At 28.2% G+C, this 22191-nt stretch overlaps 1 protein-coding gene across 7 annotated transcripts in view; it reads left to right on the top strand.

The window, feature by feature from the left end:
* Crmp (Collapsin Response Mediator Protein) overlaps positions 1-12021 on the top strand; it is a 43004-nt gene extending 30983 nt beyond the window's left edge. The window contains exons 9-12 of one of the 7 annotated variants that reach the window (XR_014439395.1): positions 3442-3727; positions 4404-4479; positions 6971-7053; positions 7575-12021. Coding sequence is in view for 5 of the 7 variants with exons in the window: in XM_083102376.1 (XP_082958502.1) it covers positions 3442-3727; positions 4404-4479; positions 4704-4746 (405 nt within the window). In the remaining 2 variants the exon portion in view is untranslated. Of the gene's footprint in view, positions 1-693; positions 1029-3441; positions 3728-4403; positions 5029-6970 lie in introns of those variants that run through there. The other 6 variants (XM_083102505.1, XM_083102376.1, XM_083102299.1 and 3 more) reach the window with 6 other exon arrangements.
* Positions 12022-22191: the final 10170 nt, after the last annotated feature.

The following is a 22191-nucleotide window of genomic DNA, read 5'->3' as shown; positions in this document are numbered from 1 at the left end:
GAGTCGTATTTTAGAGCACGTACTATTGATCAAAAGAAGAAGAAAAATCTAATAAATATCGTTCCTAGAATTATAATATCTTCGAAGATACAAACTATCTTTCTATTTGAATTCTTTATTCTTTTCTTATAGTTGTGTCATTTCTACAATGCAATAAATGAAAGAATATTTACTAATATTCAGCAAAATATGCTATGAATGATAATGAATGAAAACCGAGCAATGAGAGAGAGAGAGAGAAAATAGAGCATTTTATAGAAAATAATTCCTTTAATAAACATAAACAACGGTTTTATCTCAATAGATATTTGTTTATTACTAGTCCTTTGTATCGTTCAACATTATCTACTCTCAAAATATTTGACTCTTTTTTAACACTATGTAATTTTCAAATTTTCTTTTGTTCTTTATGGTGCTATTTCTTATAGATGCGTTATTTTTAAATAATAATATTGAAGTAACTATATAGAGTGGTCCATTTTAAATAACACATTAATATCGAAAAACCAAGGCTTCTGATCGAAAAGCGATCGGAGTTATTTTAAGATCATCTTCATTTTTTTTAATGGATCATTTAAATTTGTTTATAAATCGATTTTTTGTATATGTGATATAATAATATATAAAAAGTTAAATGGATAGGATGACCAAAAATTGAATAATTTATAAAATATTGTATATATAATGGAATAGAGAACGAAGCATGGAGGTTAATGCCGAAAGAGATAGGGGAAGTATTGTTTAAATTGTTGAACAAAGTTTGGAAGGAGGAATACCAGAGAAGTGGACTAAAGGGATAACAAGCCCAATATACAAGAAAGGAGACAAGAAGGAGGCGAAGAACTATAGGGGAATAACACTAATGGATACGGCATATAAAATATATGCTAGCATACTGAATGAAAAGATGAAGAAGATGGCGGAAAGGATGGAGGAGGGACAATTTGGTTTCAGGACAGGAAGAGGGACAACAGATGCAATCTTCACACTGAACTACATAGTCAACAGAGAATTATCAAAGAATAAAGGTAAGATCTTTGCCTTCTTTGCAGATCTCAAAGCGACATTTGATAGAGTGGACAACTAGAGCAAAACTAGGAGAGATGCTGAGAGAGGCAAGAATCGGAGAGAGATTGAGAAGGAGAATTAGGGAACAAAGAATATAGTAAGGGTAGAAAATAGAAAGTCCAAAGAATTCTGGACGAAAAGCGGAGTCAGACAAGGATGCCCACACTATTCAATATATACATAATGGATCTGGAAAGAGAAATGAAAAAAGAGCAAACGGGAGGTGTAGATAGAAAAAGAGAAACTATGGTCGATAACATATGCAGATGATATTGTGTTGATGGCGAAAAGCGAAGTAGAACTTAAAGAGATGATGAAAAAATTTAAAAGATACATTGACAAGAAAGGAGTAACTTTAAGCGCAGGGAAATCAAAGGTAATGGTATTCGAGAAAGGAAGAGGACGCACAAAGAGAAGAGAATGGAAGTGGAGAGAAGAAGAAATAGAAGAGGTAAAAGAAATGAACTACTTAGGTTACATTATACAAAAGAACGGTGGAGCGGAGAAACACATAATAAAAAGAATGAGAAGAGCGATGGTGGCGATGAAGCAGACTTGGAGCATAGGAGAAAGGATATTCGCGGACGACTACGAAAGAAGAATAAAGATGTTTAATGCGTTAGTGGGAAGCGTGGCTCTATATGGGGCAGAGATATGGGGATGGGGAAATGAAGAAAGGATGGAGAAAATAAAGAAGTATATAAAATGGATACTGAAACTAGACAGGAGGGCACCAAATTACATACTGGAAGAAGAAACAAAAATGAAGGAACTGAGAACGGAGGCCATAAAAAGAGCAGTAAAATATGAAGAAAAGGCAAGCCAATCGGAGAAGAAGATAATAGTAGAATGTATGAAAGAAATAGAGAAAAGGAGAAAAAGTGGAGAAGAAAGTAAATGGAAAAAGAAAAGGAGAAGGATACTAGAGAAAGCGGACATGGGTAAAGAAGAATTGAAAAAGAAGAGAGAAGAAGGGGAGACGGAGATATTGGAAAAGATAATGGAAAGAATTGAAGAACGAGAAAATGAAGAGAGAAAGAGGAAAACAGAGGAATCTAGATATAACGCTATATATAAAAAGATAAGGACAGAAGGAATACCGAATTATCTGAAAGGAAAAAAGAGTAAGAAAAATAGGAGCAGAATTGCAAGATATAGATGTGTAGCGAAATGAGAGGAGGACATTACTGGAAGGAGGAGACAGAAAGAGAATGTAGAATATGTGGAAAAGAAAGCCTAAAGCACGTACTAAAAGAATGCAAAGCAACAAAAAACGAAATATCAATGGAAGAATTTTTGAGCGAGGAGGGAAATGGATTGAATATAATGAGAAAAATAGACAAAATACGAGAAGAGAAGAGGAGAAGGAGGACAAAGTCGCGAGCCAAGGAAACCCGAGGTGCAAAGAAAGATAGAGACAAGGAGTTATAATGACTAAGAACAACAATATGAAGCCAAAGAAACCAAAGATACTAAAGATAAAACCACAAAGAATTATAAAAACTACAAAGGGAGATTTAAGAGACTTTATATACTCCACATAATACATAACACATAATACATAACATTTTACTCATCTAGATTAGATAGGAGCTTAGATAGATAGTGTTTTAGTATTATTCTTATTCAACTTTATTTTATTTTATTTTATTTTTATTTTTATTTTTTATTCTTATTTTCAGTTGCAATTTAATTCAATTTTATCTTATTTTATTTTATAATATTTTATATTACTTTTCCTCGCCTGTTACTCTAGAGTCTAGATTTTAGATTTAGATTTTATTTCATTTAACTACTGTATAACTTACACCTTACACTCTATACACTTTATATTTTATTTTATTTTTATATATTATATCATATTTTATATTTTTATATTTTATACGTTATAAGATTCTGTAAATAAATACAAAACTTGTAAAGCTTGTAAGACTGGAAGTCCATTCAAAACCATAAGGCACGGATTAAAAACAATAAATAAAATAAATAATAAAATAAATATTGTATATATATTTTAATTTGTTTGACATAATTTTACATAAACTATAAAATATTTCGTAAAATATTCATTTTATATCTGTAGAATATAATTATTAAATATAATTTATTTTTCGATTATTTTATCTCAATATTTTTATGCACAAAATAATCAGATCAATTGGTCTAAAAAAATGCCGTTATTTTCAAGAAAAAACTGTAATTCTTCGTTGCAAATTCAGAAATATATCAATGTGTCATTTATAATGGGCCATATATTATCGAATCGGCTGTATATTATTGAACTAAATTTAGAAATTAATTATTTAGAATACAAATTAATATCATTTAAAATTTATAATTGAAATTTAACCTAACACTGCAACTATTGTGTAGAAACCACGTGGAGTCGCACGAACTGAAGCGGAAGCCAAGAGATTCGCAGAGGAAGATGCCGCGATCGCGAAGGCCAAAGAAGAAGCGAAAGCAGCTGCAGCAGCCGCTGCCGTGGCTGCAGCACAAGCTAATCAGACCAATGGTTCACTTCACGAGAGTCCAAGAGCAAAATTTCAACCTACTTATGCATCTACTTTTCCGGATTCCGCCGTTGTGACACCATCTACGAAGGGCCCGAGACTCGAGGGCCAGAGAAACCTGCAAGACTCTACTTTCTCCATTAGTGGTGAGTATTTTACGTTTAATAATTTTAAACCTTTATACACACATAGATAGAGATCGAAATAAGAAAAAAAGTCTAGTAAACACGAGACTAAAACAAATATTATTTATTGAAATATTATTTACTATCATTATAAAGAGTGTTCTATATCTTTCTATTCGTTGTCATGCTTTCTTTAATTCTACGTCTTAAAGAATTATGTCTTTTAAACACATCCGAATACTAATAAATACTTTTAAATGTTAAAAATAATAATAATGAGTAAAAAAATAAATAAAATAATAAAAATAATAATAAAATAGTAAATACTAGTATATATAAATACTCTTTTGTTTACTGCTTTGAAGAAATGACATAATCAATAAAAAAAAAGAATAAAGAGCTCAAATCAAAAGATAGCCTATTCTCTAAAGATATTAATTTTAGGACTCATGTTTATTAGATTTTTTTTTTGTTTTAATCAATGCTACCTGTTCTCAAAATATAACTCTTTTCTAATTATCCAGTATATTTCCTAATAGTTTTATAATAGCAATATTGATAAAGAAATACTAAATTTTGTTCAAACCTGATATTATATATTACCTGATATTATATATTAATTGCCGAAAATATGTTAATTTTGTCTCATTTGCTTCTTTTTTTATATTACGGAAATATAAACGCGTTATTCTTGCAGAGGATGTCGAAGGAGCACGAAGGGCTTGTATTCGCGTGAATAATCCACCGGGTGGCCGCAGTGCGGGAGGCTTTTGGTAATTTATACAAAAAAAGAGAACATCAAGATTCGCTTTATGTATAAAAGTCATTTAACGCGAGAAAAAAATGTTTATCCTCTTTCTTCCTTCCCCCATCTATCACATACATATATACATATGCTTTATTCATTTCAAAGAATACTAGACTCGCGCTTTCAGGTTCGCTACTCACCAAATATTAAATTCAATCATTTTTTCACATTATATTCTCATCGATCAAGGTCTGTTCCATCGAAGGAGGATGCAGAGGTCACTGGCCAGTAGGTTGTATGTTTTCATATATTCATATTAATTGTTCCACACTCGCTTCATCATTTTAGCATTGCACTAATCGTATCGCTAATATATCTGAATCATTAATCTCGACATATTCTCCGATTTCTACGATATGTAAATCATCTTTTTCGAGATTCTTTGATAATTTACCAATATAGACTTTTTTTAAAATAACTTGTTATTTTTATTTTAATATTTATTTATTGTTACATATATGAAAATATATATCAAATTTATATTATGTCATAGAGCAAAAAAAGAAATATATATTTAATATTTATTATATATGTGTATATATATATATGTATTTGGTGAATTTTATTTTTTTTGTAACTTCAACAAACATAAACATATAATTATCATGTAACATATAAACAACATATGCGTTACATGTAATACACACGTTAATTATAATTTCCCACTCATAAATGTAACGTTTATAATATAACGTATGTGCTATATTATAGTTATTTTGTAATTATGTCCCACATTTTTCATAGTGACTTCTCAGCAAACACAAAGTAACAATAACATAATATTAATATTATAATTTCCCACTTGACAGTGTAATTGTTACAAGACATGCTACTTTGCAGTTACATTGTTCAGTGGAAAATTATAAGATTGATGTTATGTTACTGTTACTTTGTGTTTGCTGAGTCGGCATCTTAGAATATCATGAATACTTATAAGGAGATGCATGGAAGTCTCCCTCTCCGATTTTATGAGCTTTTAATATGTTACTTTCTAGACAAAAATAAAGGACACGTATTTTTTTATACATAATCGTACGCATGTTTAAGGAGTAAAACACTCCTTTGAAAAAAATCAATTTTTTCTTTCCGAGACGAATATCTGCGAAACTGTAAGAAATAGAAAAAAATTTTTCAGATTAAAAATTAAATGGTTTCAAAAATACTTTATAACAATGACAAAAAATTTTTTATTTTTTTAATTTTTCAAAATACCCCCACCACTAAATATTTTCTTTATTAATTTTAAAACTTTTTTTTGTCACTAAATAAAAGGTTATCTTTTTGCGAATCCAACCATATATTAAGTTGTATTCCGAACGCAATTATTTTCAGAATTAATTATAAATCTTTTTGTAAATATGCTATCCGTATCCGTCTATGCGCAGGATTCATCGCGCAACACGTCCTGTTTTTCCGTAATAGAATAATAACTGATACATTTGCCTATGTAATAATGTTTTTTTCGTGCTAGAAATAGCTAGAATTGTAACAGTTTAATATATAATCAGATCTCAAAACGTTAAATACAAATAAGTTCAAAATGCACGAAATAATGTACGAGTGACTAAACTTGTTTAATTTAAGATGGCACAAGAAGTAATGATAATAATATTAATAATATAATTATGTAATTATATAGTTACGTAGCTTTATGGAATGCTGCATTTACTTATTACATTTATTATTTCATATAGAAATGGAATTAGAATCTTATATCATGAATATCATAGCTGTCATTTTTCTTTGTTGTTTTAATTTAAACTCTGTAGAACAGATAAAAAGATTTAAAAAAATTGAAGATCAAAGATTAATGATTTAAAAATATTTGATTACACAATATAAACATATATCGCTGAGGGGGAGAGCTATAATATAAAATGTTGTCTTTTTGCGAACTATAGTAGCTTAATACGTGACATTATTTCATCGTGAATTATTAATCAGAGCGATTTTTTAGTATGTATTGATATTTTAAAAATATCTATAAATATTTTTATTTCTTTTAAGATTTTATTTTTATAATTTTTTAAAATTATTTATAACAAAAATTCTTGTTTGTTGTATTTTCCTTAAAGTGAAGAAATGCTCTTTGGTAGGAGGAAATAAACATTGTGGAAAAGACATTAAATACAGACGTCGTTTAAAAATACTCATCTTTCAAACAGACTTCTCGCAAAGAACGAAAATTTCAAAAGAAGATATATAATACAATATGTATTGTTTAAGAATGAAATAAAATTATTATTTAAATATCATAATATAATGTAAATATAATAAGCATACAACAAAATGCTGCTATTTTTTAAACATAATTATTAATATTATTAATATTATTATTTATTACTAATCTTATTAATATATATTATTATTATTATTAATTATATATTAATTATTAATATTATTATTAACATAAGTATTTATATTATTTAATATTTATTATTTTTGTACATATATAGATATACATGCTATAGTGTTCATATAGTACATCAACAATTACAATATGGATACATGCACGAATTGTAGGCTTTATTGGTTAAAGGTAATTTATTATTTACATATTTATTATTTACAAATTTGATTGCATGCTTATTATATTTATATTATATTATTTATGGCATTTAAATAAATATTTTTTTATTCTTTAAATAACGTTTTGTACTTTGTTTTGAAAAATTTTTGTTCTTCGTGAATAGTCTGTTCAATAAAAAAGATGAACACTTTACGTAATGCCGTCTGTGTTTTATGTTTTTTTCACAAAATTTTTAAAAAATACTAAAAAAATTTCTTCAATACTCTAAAAAAACAAAAATTTATGTCTTAATTGTAATTTTATAAAGGCATAAAAGTAAAATCGTGAAAGAAATGTAAACATTAATAGACAATAAAAAGCTAACCTTGCATTTAGTCACAAAGAAATTTTAAAATTAATAAAGAAAATGTTTAGTGGTGGAGGTATTTTGAAAAATTAAACAAATAAAAAATTTATTTTTTGTCATTATTGTAAAGTGCTCTTGAAACCATTTAACGTTTAATTTGAAAAATTTTTTCTATCTCTTATAGTTTCGGAGATAATCGTCTTGAAAGGGAAAAACCGATCTTTTTCAAAGGGATATTTTACTCGTTACACATGTGTATGAGCACGTACAAAAAATACGTATCCCTTATTTTTATCTAGAGAGATAAAACAACATACTAAAGGCTTATCAAAATCGGAGGGGGACATTTTCGTGCATCTCCTTGTTAGTTATTATAGTTTCGACATTCTATGATACCAATGTAAATCGCTGTACATAGGATATAATTACAATATGTAACATATATTACAAATATTACATCTATAAGTGAGAAAAATTACAGATATATATTACATGTAACGCACATGTTAGTTACACATTATATAACAGTTATATGTATATCTGCATTTGCTGGAATTATTATTAAATTTTGAAGATTATAAAAGCAAACTTGGGAGCATTTGTTGTTTATGAGTTTCGTGAAAAAAAAAATTGTTTCTTTTTTACACTATATGTCTCACATAATATTTGTTTTTTTTAATTCAAAGGAAAAAATTACAAATTAGATAGAAACTTAAAATTGAAAATAAAAGCAATTGTGATATTAAATGTCACACACAATTAACATTATTATTATTAAACAATAAATTATTAATTATATTATTATTATTAGTATTACTATTATTATTATTATTATTATTGTTATTGCTATTAACATTATTAATAAGATAATGGCTTATTTATTATCAGCGATAAACATGCATTGGGAAAAAATTGTGGCTCAAAGCAATGTAGTGAAAGATTTAATTATAATATTCACATTGAGCCAGCACAATAAAAAGTTATTTTTACTTATAATGTATGTTACACAAATGTATATATATGGATTAATTGCACTCTATGACATAATTATATATGTATATGCTTATATATAATCAAAAAGCCGTTGAAGAGATTTTAATTATTTAATTTTCATAACAATCAATATCAATTGCGTACATATAAATCTTTTATTGTTAAATGAAGACTCTCCAATGATTCTTCATTAACACAATTAAAAGTTTTATAGGTTGAGCATTAAATATTGTGAGCAGTAATTTTTCAACTATAAAGAGATATTATATATTTCTCGACTTAATTATATATACAGGGTGTCCGATTCCTGAGTGACCAAACGAAAAGTAGTAGTAGATTGGGTCAAACTGAGAAGAAAAGTCCTCTACCATTTTGCAAAATTCGCAATAATTATTAAAAAATAAGCAAAAATGTCTCGGTACATGAGAAGCGGTAAACCACTTGTAGTGTGTGATTATTAAGTGATCAAACGAAAAGTGGTGATAGATTGGGTCAAACTGAAAAGAAAAGTTCTTTACCATATTGCAAAATTCGCAATAATTATTAAGTTATAGGCAAAAATGTCTTAGAGTATAAGAAGCGGTAGACAGATCGCTTCTCATGCGCTGAGACATTTTTGCCTATAACTTAATAATTATTGCGAATTTTGCAAAATGGTAGAGGACTTGTCTTTCCAGTTTGACCCAATCTACCACCACTTTTCGTTTGATCACTCATTAATCGGACACTGCAAGCGATCTACCGCTTCTCATGCGTCGAAACATTTTTACTTATTTCTTAATAATTATTGCGAATTTTGCAAAATAGTAGAGAACTTTTCTTCTCAATTTGATCCAATCTACCACTACTTTTCGTTTGGTCACTCAGGAATCGGACACCCTGTATATTTATTTCATTAATATTTCTCAACAAATCATAACGTTTATGTTACATTATATTATAATTAATAAAATATTTTAATACATATAGTTTAATTAAGTTGTTAAATATACACACATATATATATATATATATATATATATATATATATATATATATATATATATATAAATGCGCGATTTTAATTTATATTAACACTTAAATATGTATAATTTAAAAATGTATTTTTTCATAATTTTACTAAAATGTTGAGATTAAATGTTGCATTTTAAATTTATTATGACCAATAGCATATGTTATATTTAACATAGGCGTAAGTCAGAGGAGAATTTTGACATCCGAAAACAATAATATCTTCTTACGATCAAATTTTCGATAAAAATTTATACTTGCTATAGAATCCTAGAAGCAATACATCAAGGGAAGATGATTCTAAGTCAAATGACAATTTATACACTTTTAAATAATAGAAATATTATCAGCGAAACCGAATTTTTGTTTAACATATATTAGATGTATGTACTTCTTATGGGTAGAAGTTTACGATACTGACGATTATTCGCTTTTATAGCGTCTGAGCGCACGATATGAAACGACGCACAAATTTTTAATAATATTCGCTCATACCGCTGTAAAAAGACATTGCGAGAAGAACAAAATAAAAGATAATACGTTTTATAAGAGAGAATACGTTAATATACGTTTTATAATACGAAAAAGTACATATTCATTAATTAAATTATAAGAACTTTACTTAAGAGACATTCGTAGAATCAATCATTTTCACGTATTATTATTAATTTTTTTCGCATAATTCGCAAGTTTCCCTACATTCCGATCTTTAGAGATCTAACATGAAACTCATCTGTTTTTTTTTTTTTTATTTTAACTCAAGTATCGTAGTACTATTTCCCTTCAACAGTTTTATCTTTTGCTGATCTATTATTTTATCAATGTTAACACTTAGACTATATCAGAAAGTATCTTATTACTATCAAAGATTATTTAACATGATAATGATAAGAACCCAGTAAACACTATTTGCTGCAGTAATATAATGTGGAAGTAATAAATAATATAACACAAATTATTTATATGATATAAAATTGTAATATATCATAATATTATTTTATAACATTATAACAGTAATGTAACAGAATATTTATATATTATTCCAATATAATATTGTTCTATAAGTGTTCTGTCGCTTGTAGCAAAATTAGACTTAACTAATTCATGTTCAATTTTGAATCATGAAATCGATGTAACTCCTACAAAAGACAGATACTAAAATAAAATTCAAATGTATCTTTTTTTTTATCATTTTGATTTCTGATACAATTCCAATAAGGGATTTAGAATATTAAATAAATTATTTAAAATTAGGCAAATAAATGGAAAACAATCCATTTACTGCCTTTTACTTCCTTTTGAAATACAAAATTTATAGCAAAATATTTTTATAAATTACATCCTAAATTTTACAAATTAAATACATATAATTTATTTTATTTATTTAATTACCAATTCAATTTATGAGTAACAATATTCTATATGAATTCTATGTAAATTATGTACGATGTAATAACGATACATATGTTACATGTTACATGTTATGGGAAACTATACAATTACCAGTAACTTACCGGTAATATCTATGTATATTACTTGCATTCCGTTTTATTTCTTTTATACAATATTAATATAACAGGTTACTGGGTGCTGGTGTTTACTGGGAAATAACAAAGAATAAAATATAATCGTATAGTCATCATCATTACATACCGAATATTAATGATACAATTATTAATAAGTGTAAGAACTGCAAGTCATAGGACTAGAGCTTCTGCAAGCAATCTAAATCGGAAAAATCAAAATTTTTTTATTGTCAACGTCACGCGCGACTTTATCAATTTTCGAACGTCGTTTCATATCTTTTCATATAAGCAACATTAAAAATAAAAAATATTTTAACAAATTTTTTATTGACATTTTAAGCAAATTTCCGATTTTCTCTACACTAATGAAATATGTAGTGAAAAGAGGTATGATGCGTAAGATTACTTAAAATAGTAACTTTTTGTATATTTTTTATATTCATATAATTCACTTTTTTTAAAAATAACAACGCAATATACTTTTTGCAAAATGCTTTTTGTAAAATGCTTCTTTTTTCCAAAAGTTACATTATCGATTTTATGTTATTATTCGGAGTCACTTGAGACTTTGAATTTGAGAGACATTGAAAAACTCAAAAGAAAATTATACAAGATTACATAAAAACATACAATTAAATAAAATTCCTTTAAAGTATTATAAAAACAAATTTTACTTAAAGCATTAACGCTATTCGAAGACAATGAACTACAGCATAAGCTATAAAGATTCGTGTCTTATGCATAATAAAAATATTTTATAATATATTGTTATAATTAAATTACACACAAAAAAATTATTATATTTTGCATGTGACACTATTGATATTTTACATCGGTGTAAAAGATTTTTTGTTATCACTATTAGATATATCATATGATATCAATTATTTAAAAAAGGCATACCATATAAGAACAGGCATACATATAAGAAGGCTTGACAAATAGCGTTAATATAATTATCAATGTGTTCACGTTATATGACCTCGTGTCATTCGGAAAAAAATGTATAGTTTATCGACATAAATGGCACAGCTAAGGTATTCTATTATGTCTGTTATAATGTATGTGATCGCTTTAAATAAATATATAATATAGCAACAATGCAATATTTTCTGATAGCAAATTTTTATTCTTATACATCCTAGCACGAACAGTTATACATAATATGTACAATACAAAATATGTTAGTTGTAATTTCCCATTTCATAAATGTAACATTAGTAATATAATATATTTTATATTATAGTTATATCCCATATATAGCACAGTGATTCAACAGTTGCAGAAGCTAACTAAGTATTTTCGACATCCTAAGATGCTAACGAATTATAAAATATTTTATATTACATATATTACATCTATGAATGGAAAATTACAACTAATATGTACATTATATGCAATGCACACACATTAGTTACATCCCTGGTGAAAAAAATCTAATTTTTTATAAAATTTTAGGAATTTTTCATAATTTAAATTTATGAAGAATTCTAAGAAAATATATCAGATTTCTATTCAAGTATTTTAATATTATTTTAGAAAATTATAGACTAAAAATCTTATTATTTAGAATATTTAACATTTATATACATATAAGAAATTCTAACAAAATTTATTTATGATAAAGATATGGAATCTTCATTCCTTTTTTGAAGATTTTTGTGCCAATTTTTACAGAAAATCTTAAAATTTCTGACAAAGTTTTAAAATTTTTATAGAAAATTTGAAAACTTTTATGATAAATTCTGTAAATAAATTTTACCAGAAATGTTATGTAATAGTTATATATCTATTTGTTGTGAGCTAAAAAATATAGGGATATATAAAAGAATTACATATCCGGTAGACTGTTTTTATTTATTTAATCAATTAATCAATTGATAATATTTAACCAATTAACGATTTAATAATTTATTTTACAGATATAATATAAATTGCTGATACGTCATATACATTGATTACATAATCTTTTAATTACTACTTCCAAATATTAGTTTTGATAGAATATTTTCTTTTTTTGTAACATTTAAATTTAACTAAAATTTATTTTGCTTAATATTTTGCTACGTTGCTGTCGAGTAATAAAGTAATTCCATTTATTCTACATATATATATATATATATATATATATATATATATATATATTTATATTTATAAAGTGTATAATAAATACCAAACTCTAATATAATGTGTATAATAAATATCAAATTAAAATGCTTTAATTAAATTTTCAATTCAAATACACTGGAAAACAACTTATATTTATGTATTGAATAAATCTATTAAAATATAATAAATGGATTATATTGCTTAAATCTTAAAAAAAAATATCACAGGTTTTTATTGTATATAACACATGCTTGTATCTTGCTAAAAATTCTTTGGCATGTAATATTGCTTTAATTCGCTATGTAAATAATATTATCACAATATATCAGGTAAAATAAAATACATCAGTTTGATGGGGTATTTTTACATCGACAATTTTTGTATTGAAATTTTTTTATAAAAAGTTTGTTTTATGGAAAATTACAAAAGAAAATATTTTATTTTACCATTCATCTTCCATTTATCTTCCTTCCTATTAGTCCTCGTGTGATACGGCTCGTACATATTATTTATTATATAAGATGAGTCATTTTAAAAAAACTTCCTTCTAAAGTATCTTCATATTAAATATTGATTTTACATAAAAACGGACAAAAATTAAATAATTTTAAAAGGACAACATTTTGGCTATCTTGGTTTTTTCTTAGCTGCCATCAAAAGTTTTGAACGTTACCTTCAAATTTTGTAAATGAAAAATCCTATTTTTAATCAGTTATAATTGTAGAAAATAAAAAGAATTCAACAATCTATAACTACTTTGACCTTAGGATGACCTTGAAATAAGAAATTCAGGAAAACACAGGGTGAATAATAGATAGATAGTAAAAATAATTATTTTCCAAACAAAATTAATTAATTTTAAAGTGCTATCTTTTGGAACCGTTCAACATTAATAACAAGTTACTGTTTCGTGTCTTCAGGAATTATTGGTACATTTAGATATATTATTTGTTTATTATCATTCCAATGAAATCTCATTGACACATTCTATTCCCTTGTGTTTATTGACTTCGAAGATATGCGATTATAATAATATATATTAATAGAAATTATATTAATAACGTATTAATGCTTATCGAATGATTTTAAAAGATAGATTGCAAAGGATTCGCGAATCTTACAAAGAGCGGATTTAGAAGTATCATAAAATAAATGGACAACACTTTGAATACCTTAATAAATAAAATTAATGGTAAATGTTTATTTTAGGTTACACAGCACGAAAAATTTTCATTTTGACATATATATTGTAGAGGGTATATTCCTAAGTAAAATACCGTTTATATTTTGCAGCAATCTCTCTTGGTGTTCTTGAGATACGGTTTTAAAATTTCTTACTTATCTTTTCATTATATTCTATTTATGTGTTTATATTTTTTTTGTTTACATTTGCTCGTCACAGTTTCATGTTATATTTTACTTATGTACTTATATATTTTTTGACGTAAAACCTGCTGTTGTAACGTTCGTATTTTACGTTTTTGGTCATTGACTGTTTTTGTGGCTATTAGCAATTTATGAGTGCATCCAGAAGCACAACCGCTCACTGAGCGGCTAAATAGCAATTGAATGTGATTGGTTTCTATGTTTGAATTCACCAATCACATTCGATTGCTACTTAGCCTCTCAGTGAGCGGTTGTGCTTCTGGATGTACCCTATGTGCTGTCATAAGAGGATATTTTTGAGTAAAGCAGTCCTCAAAATGTTGTGAGCTCGAACAGTTGCTTTTTTTTAGGCGGTGACTTCAAAAGCCCAACATCCAATTGCGGATCCCTGTAATAGACATTTTTTTGAAAATTTAAATAATTCCAATGCAAAAAAAACTTTACATAAATATTTCTCGTACCTTTCATTACAATCAGTATTCGGGTCATCGATATCAGATCGGTGATCTCGCAAAGGTGATCTGATCTGATCAGCGCTAGAAGTACTTTTATTAGCAGGCTCGGTTTTAGTAATAGCTTGATCTGCATCGCAAACATTGGAGGTCACTTCTGTATATGTTGCTTCTTTTCTGCAACTCAATTATAAAAAATGGTGGTAATTGATTTTGGTGACACAAACAATTATCTGTTAGTCTGATTAGCAATGTAACACAAATACATACCGTGAATAATTAAAACCAAAAATCGTTGGTACTGCATCCGGCTTGATAAATCTTCTCTTTTTCTCCCCTCCTAGTTTGTAGAAAAAGCAGTCATCTTCGAAATGTTGGCTACACAACTGACTTGATTTTTTCAGTTGTATCGTCAACTCCAAATTCTCCAATCCTATCGAAATCCATCGTTGTTGACGTCAGTTGACGTAACTCATCATTCTTTGGGAATCTATTAGAAAACAAGTGTTACTTTTTTATTTTTACATGTCTCAGTTTGTTGGTCGTAAAAATTGGTCGTATAAATTCATTAATTATAAATATTGCTTGCTACTTACTGATAAAGATACATCGTCGGTCGAATTTTTTTTATATTTACATACAATGCAAATTAACATTTTGATCGGCACTTAATCTTTTTTTATTTAACGTGCTGTCAACTGAACAAAATTCTTTGTCGTTTTTTAAAACACCTTCCGCCCTTATATAATTTTATTCACACTTTTAAATTAATCGGCATTTAACCTTTCATAACAAGTTTTTCTCATTTTGTCACTGCGTATACGTTGTGCGCAGAGGGGAAATGTCCAGTTATTTTGTACTCTTTCAGTTCTACAGGATACATGCTAGTCTCATGCTAGCCTGTGTATAGTGAGAGGAATTCGCAGTCCATATATTATAGGTCCATGGGTCCATCCCATACTATCCCTGAGTCAACGCGAAACGAGGTCTATTATTGTATGGTTCCACATAGGTTTGCAACTTTCCATGCGAAACGAAGTCTACCCTCACACCACCCCTGAGTCAGCGCAAAATGAGGTCTATTATTGTATGGTTTCACATGGGTTTGCAACTTTCCATGCGAAGCGAGGTCCACCGCACACTACCCCTAAGTCAGCGCGAATCGAGGTCTATGGGTCCTCGCTCAGGGGTTGGACCTCGCGTGTACTTTGCAAGCAAAGTTCACTTTCTGAAAGTCAAAGTAAAATGTATACTTTCAGTGTGAAACATGAACATATACAGGGTTTACCAAAAGTGTGGAAACCCCTTAATATTTCGAAAAATACGCATTTTTAAAAAAAATGTTTCATACAAAAGTTATAGGGTTATATGTGGCGCATTACACAGCAACATTATTATGACCTCGAATAGCGTTGTCAAGGTTATGTGAAGGTCAGCTTCAATTTTTTAAATGGAACCCTATATTTTTTATTACATTATCTTGTAGCTTATCTTAAGAGCTTTTCAAAACACTATAATAAAGTATTTCTTTATTGAGTACTTTGCGAGTTATGAGGCTTGAAATAATTTCTTAATTTTACATAAACCATAAAATATCTAGTAAAATATTCATTTTTCGATTATCTTATCTTAATACTTTTATGTACATAATAATGAGAGGAATCAATTGGTGTAAAGAAAAAGCATAGTTGTTTTTAAGAAAAAATATGTAATTTGCAATTAACAATTACATATTTTTTCTTTGCAACAACTATATGTTTTCTTTACACCAATTGATTCCTCTCATTATTTTGTACATAAAAGTATTAAGGTAAGATAATCGAAAAATGAATATTTTACTAGGTATTTTATGGTTTATGTAAAATTAAGAAATGATTTCAAGCCTCATAACTCGGAAAGTACTTAATGAAAACTAACTTAATTATAGTGTTTTGGAAAACTCTCGAGATAAGCTACAAGAATATGCAAAAGCATATAGGGTGTCCCATTTAAAAAGTTGGAGGTGACCTTCACATAACCTTGACAACGCTATTCGAGGTCATAATAATGTTGCTGTGTAATGCGTCACATAAAACCCTATAACTTTTGTATGAAACATTTTTTTTTTAAATGCGTATTTTTCGAAATATTAAGGGGTTTCCACACTTTTGGTAAACCCTGTATATGTACACAACATCAAAAAATATATTTCATTTGTTGAGAGTTGAACTCACAAAAGGAAGTGCATATATTTTCTGTGGAATCGTACATTTCCACATTGATTTATTATACAGAAATTTTTACAAGATATAATTATGCAAAATAATAAATTTTATTTACTCATTTTGTATTTCTTATTCGTCAACAGAATAAATTTTAATCATAATTTCAAAAAATTTGTCAATGCGTTCATGATATTGATATTTACGTTTGAATATAAATTCGCCTATGTAGTGTTACGTCCAGACCCTGAATTGGATGGGCCGTATGGAAGAACGTAACTTACTTACCCCGTGACACACTTTATTCGGGAGTGTGTATGGATCGGGTCGAACGAATGTGAAAGGCCTGACACAGGTCAGCGACTGAAGGTTCCTTTAACGCTGTGTTTCTAAACCTATTCGCTCAGTGGTCCCTTTTCGGTAAAGGAACTTAATCCTTTTTACGCGGGACAGGACCTTGTGCGATCTTGAGATTCGGAGAAGAGAGGTGGTTAAATAATTAAACATTATACATTAAATGAAAAATACAATATTTATTTAATGAGATAAAGAAAGAATGAAAAAATGATGCATTCCGAGTACCGAGTAACCAGCTATAAAGCGGCAACTACGATGAGATTTTAAGGCGTAAGACTTAAGAAATTGTCCAATCACAGTCAAGTATAAATAGAATACTCGTGATATTCGATTGTGATTGGTCAATTTCTTAAGGCTTAGGGCTTAAATTACCTATTGCAGATTGGGACTTATCTTACATTATTATATGCTCTAAGAGAGATTTTAATTTCGTTCAAGAAAATCAAAGTGTTTTTTTCTCATTTCTTGTACTTAAAAATTATTTAATTAAAGTTGATAGCTTTATAACATGGAATAATTAACTTGTGCTTTTATTTCTATTTGTTACTTTTATGATTTTTATTGCATGATAAAAAAAACCATGCACTTACTATTATTAGTAGTTGACTAAAATTATAAAATATTCTAAAAGTTTTAGCGAAACAAATATTAAAATTGAACTTCTTTACTTTTAGTTCCGCTACTGAAATTGATATTTAATGGTTCCGTACTCGAGTACTAAGATTTTCAATTTAATCGAGCTTATCGAATCAATATTTTTTATCTAGTACTCAAAATAACTCGACTCGAGTCAAGACTCGATTCTTTTCTAAAATGAGTACGAGTTACTCGATTCTCAAAATAAAAGACTCGTCGCATCACTAGTAATTAGTAAAAATTTAATGGTTATTAAACCGTTTAGAATTATTTGTCAGACATAGATTTTAAATTGTGAAATAGTAAGATATGGGAAAGGGAGAAAATAAAATTTACTCAATTTTACTCACTACTCGTTGGCATCACAAAAAAGGGTGCGTTGATAAAATTACTATAGCTGAGGTCGAAGCTTTATAACATGAAAAGCTGGGTAATGGAGATGTTCACCAGAAAATTTTCAATAAATATCTGCTTACACACGATGCACAATTAAATGTTAACAAAATCATTTTCGCTGTGATATAAAACAGATTAATAACTCAATTGCATAACGCAAAAAAAAGGATTCCAGAGGCTATATAATTTGAATCAAATTAAGATTGAATTCTCAAAAATGTGAATTTCGACTGTGACTAATAGAATGAACGAACGAATGAATGCTGAATAATTTGCGTAAAGAACTGTGAACTGTATTGTCAACTGCACTGTGTGGCGCGCCTTACGCTTGCATTTTTTTAAGTTATTGCTCCTCCTTACTGGATGGTGGGAATCTTTTTGAACAAATGAAATAATTTCAATTACTCTCTTCTTAAGGACAAAGAGGCTGATTTTTGGGAGAAGAGGCGTTTCTTAAGATTTTAATTGGTTAAGCCCTTTGGCTCGAGACTTAGCTCCATCCAGTAGAGAGTGGGAGTAAGTTGATTAACTTATCGTTCTTGATGATTTAACGATTCGAAGAACGCTTGAGGGTGGCCTGTCGAACGAGTGCACGTGTACTATCAATTTCAAGAATATTCTCGTATGTTTAGATTTTGACAATCTTTCAGAGGACCAGCAGATCTTTGTTTTAAAAATTCTTTAGATAAAGCGGCTTCGAGCATAAAGCCGTACCAATAGGGGCGATTGAAATCTCGGTAAATGTGCATAAAAGGTCAAACCTCAAAGCCGATTTTATCGCCACTGAAATATGTTATAGAGAAACTTTTTCTGAGTAATTCTACGCAAGAAATAAATGGGGGATAACATTGGTTTAGAAGATACAACAAATTGAAGTTTCACAATTTTAATGCTTTTTATCTTCGAAAATATTGATTTGAGAAAAAAAATTTTAGACAAAAAATAAAGCCCCTGAAAAACCCCGCAAAAAAGATTATATGTATTTTTTTCATAAACCTACTATTTTAGCTGTTATATAAAAAAAATAATAATTTTAAATACATTTAATACAATTTAAATTTATATAGAATTTAATACAATTTAATACAATTAAAAAATATCACAAATCTATATGTACACACACACGCGTTGGGTGCAAGGGAGGCTTTCGGCCCTCCCTTCCACAACCACTCCGCCGGTAGGCAAGGTGGACCTCGCTTTACAACTTATAGCATATATCCATTGTGATTGATCTCTTCGCAATGCGTCCCTTACCGCCAGGAAAGATGCGAGAAGGGAGCCGAAAGCCCCCTTGCATCCTCCCGTGTGTGTGTGTGTGTGTGTGTGTGTGTGTGTGTGTGTGTATCTCTATACATGTGTAAATATATTAAAATTGTAAAACGTACATCAAGATAAAAGTGTATCCAGTCAACAGCTGTCTTATTGTTAAATGAAATTGATAATTCATTTTGTAAAAATAATTGACGTGGAGAATTTAATAATAAAATATAACAAATTAAACGACATATTTTTGGTAACGTTAATGTGCTACGTGCAAACCACGTTCTTGTTAGAGCACTAATTTTAAAATTACACACTTGTCGTTTTCGCTTTCTACTATGAACTTGTTTATAGTACGTTGCAGTACAATGGAAACCCAGGTAGCACACGTTCGTTTTATATACGTTTCTTAAATGTATCTAATATTTTTTAACCGTAAAGTATTAATAAGAAACGTTTCTAGAAACGCTTTTAAAACCATAGTTAAGGAAACATATTTTTCACGTTTCCATAGACAAAATAAAAACTAATTTTTATTAATTTCGAATTAATTTTAAATTATATACACATATATACATACATATACATATACATACATACACACCCATATTCCATATTTTTTCTTAAAAACAACTATGTGTTTTCTTTACACCAATTGATTCCTCTCATTATTTTGTATATAAAAGTATTAAAGTAAGATAATCGAAAAATGAATATTTTACAAGATATTTTACGGTTTATGTAAAATTAAGAAATTATTTCAAGCCTCATAACTCAAAAAGTAGTTAATGAAAAGGTACTTAATTATAGTGTTTTGGAAAGCTCTCGAGATAAGCTACAAGAATGTGCAAAAATATATAGGGTATTCCGTTTAAAAAAATTGAAGTGACCTTCATGTGACCTTCAAATGACTCTTCAAAGTCAAACCAATGGTACCATCTTATGGCCCCCTCGAAACCAAACAACTTTTGTCTGAAACATTTTTCTCTCCCGGGCTTGGTTTTCGAGATATTCGACTGGATGTATTAAAATGGGCCACCCTGTACATATACAGGGTGACCCATTTTAACTTAGGCAGCCAAATAACTCGAAAAATAAGCAAGATAGAGAAAAATGTTTTAGACAAAAGTTGTATGGTTTCGAGGGGGCCATAAGATGGTATCATTGGTTTGACCTTGAAGAGTCATTTGAAGGTCACGTGAAGGTCACTTCAATTTTTTTAAATGGAATACCCTATATATTTTTGTACATTCTTGTAGCTTATTTCGAGAGCTTTCCAAAACACTATAATTAAGTACCTTTCCGTTAAGTACTTTTTGAGTTATGATGCTTGAAATAATTTCTTAATTTTACATAAACCGTAAAATATCTTGTAAAATATTCATTTTTCGATTATCTTACCTTAATACTTTTATGTACAAAATAATGAGAGGAATCAATTGGTGTAAAGAAAACACATAGTTGTTTTTAAGAAAAAACGGAATTGTTCATTGCAAATTACATATTTTTTCTTCGAAACAACTATGTGTTTTCTTTACACCAATTGATTCCTCTCATTATTTTGTACATAAAACTATTAAGGTAAGGTAATCGAAAAATGAATATTTTACAAGATATTTTACGGTTTATGTAAAATTAAGAAATTATTTCAAGCCTCATAACTCAAAAAGTACTTAACGAAAATGTACTTAATTATAGTGTTTTGGAAAGCTCTCGAGATGAGCTACAAGAATGTACAAAAATATATAGGATGTTCTATTTAAAAAAATTGAAGTGACCTTCACGTGACCTTCAAATGACTCTTCAAGGTCAAACCAATGATACCATCTTATGGCCCCCTCGAAACCATACAACTTTTGTCTAAAACATTTTTCTCTATCTTGCTTATTTTTCGAGTTATTTGGCTGCCTAAGTTAAAATGGGTCACCCTGTATACAAGGTGGACCATTTTAACCTTTAATGGAGAATAACTCGAAAACCAAGCCCGGAAGAGAAAAATGTTTCAGACAAAAGTTGTTTGGTTTCGAGGGGGCCATAAGATGGTATCATTGGTTTGACCTTGAAAAGTTATTTGAAGGTCACATGAAGGACACCTTCAATTTCTTAAATGGAACCTACTATTTGTCATTACATATTCTTGTAGCTTATCTCGAGAGCTTTCCAAAACACTATAATTAAGTACCTTTTCGTTAAGTACTTTTTGAGTTATGAGGCTTGAAATAATTTCTTAATTTTACATAAACCGTAAAATATCTTGTGAAATATTCATTTTTCGATTATCTTACCTTAATACTTTTATGTACAAAATAATGAGAGGAATCAATTGGTGTAAAGAAAACACATAGTTGTTTTTAAGAAAAAATATGGAATTGTTAATTGCAAATTACATATTTTTTCTTCAATTGATTCCTCTCATTATTTTGTACATAAAAGTATTAAGGTAAGATAATCAAAAAATGAATATTTTACTAGAT

The sequence above is a fragment of the Camponotus vicinus genome, unplaced genomic scaffold (assembly GCF_025532165.1).
Source record: "Camponotus vicinus isolate PSW18456_S1 unplaced genomic scaffold, iyCamVici1.0 SCAF_1, whole genome shotgun sequence".
NCBI classification, from domain to species: Eukaryota; Metazoa; Arthropoda; class Insecta; order Hymenoptera; family Formicidae; genus Camponotus; species Camponotus vicinus.
This window is presented reverse-complemented; position numbering and strand designations above follow the sequence as displayed.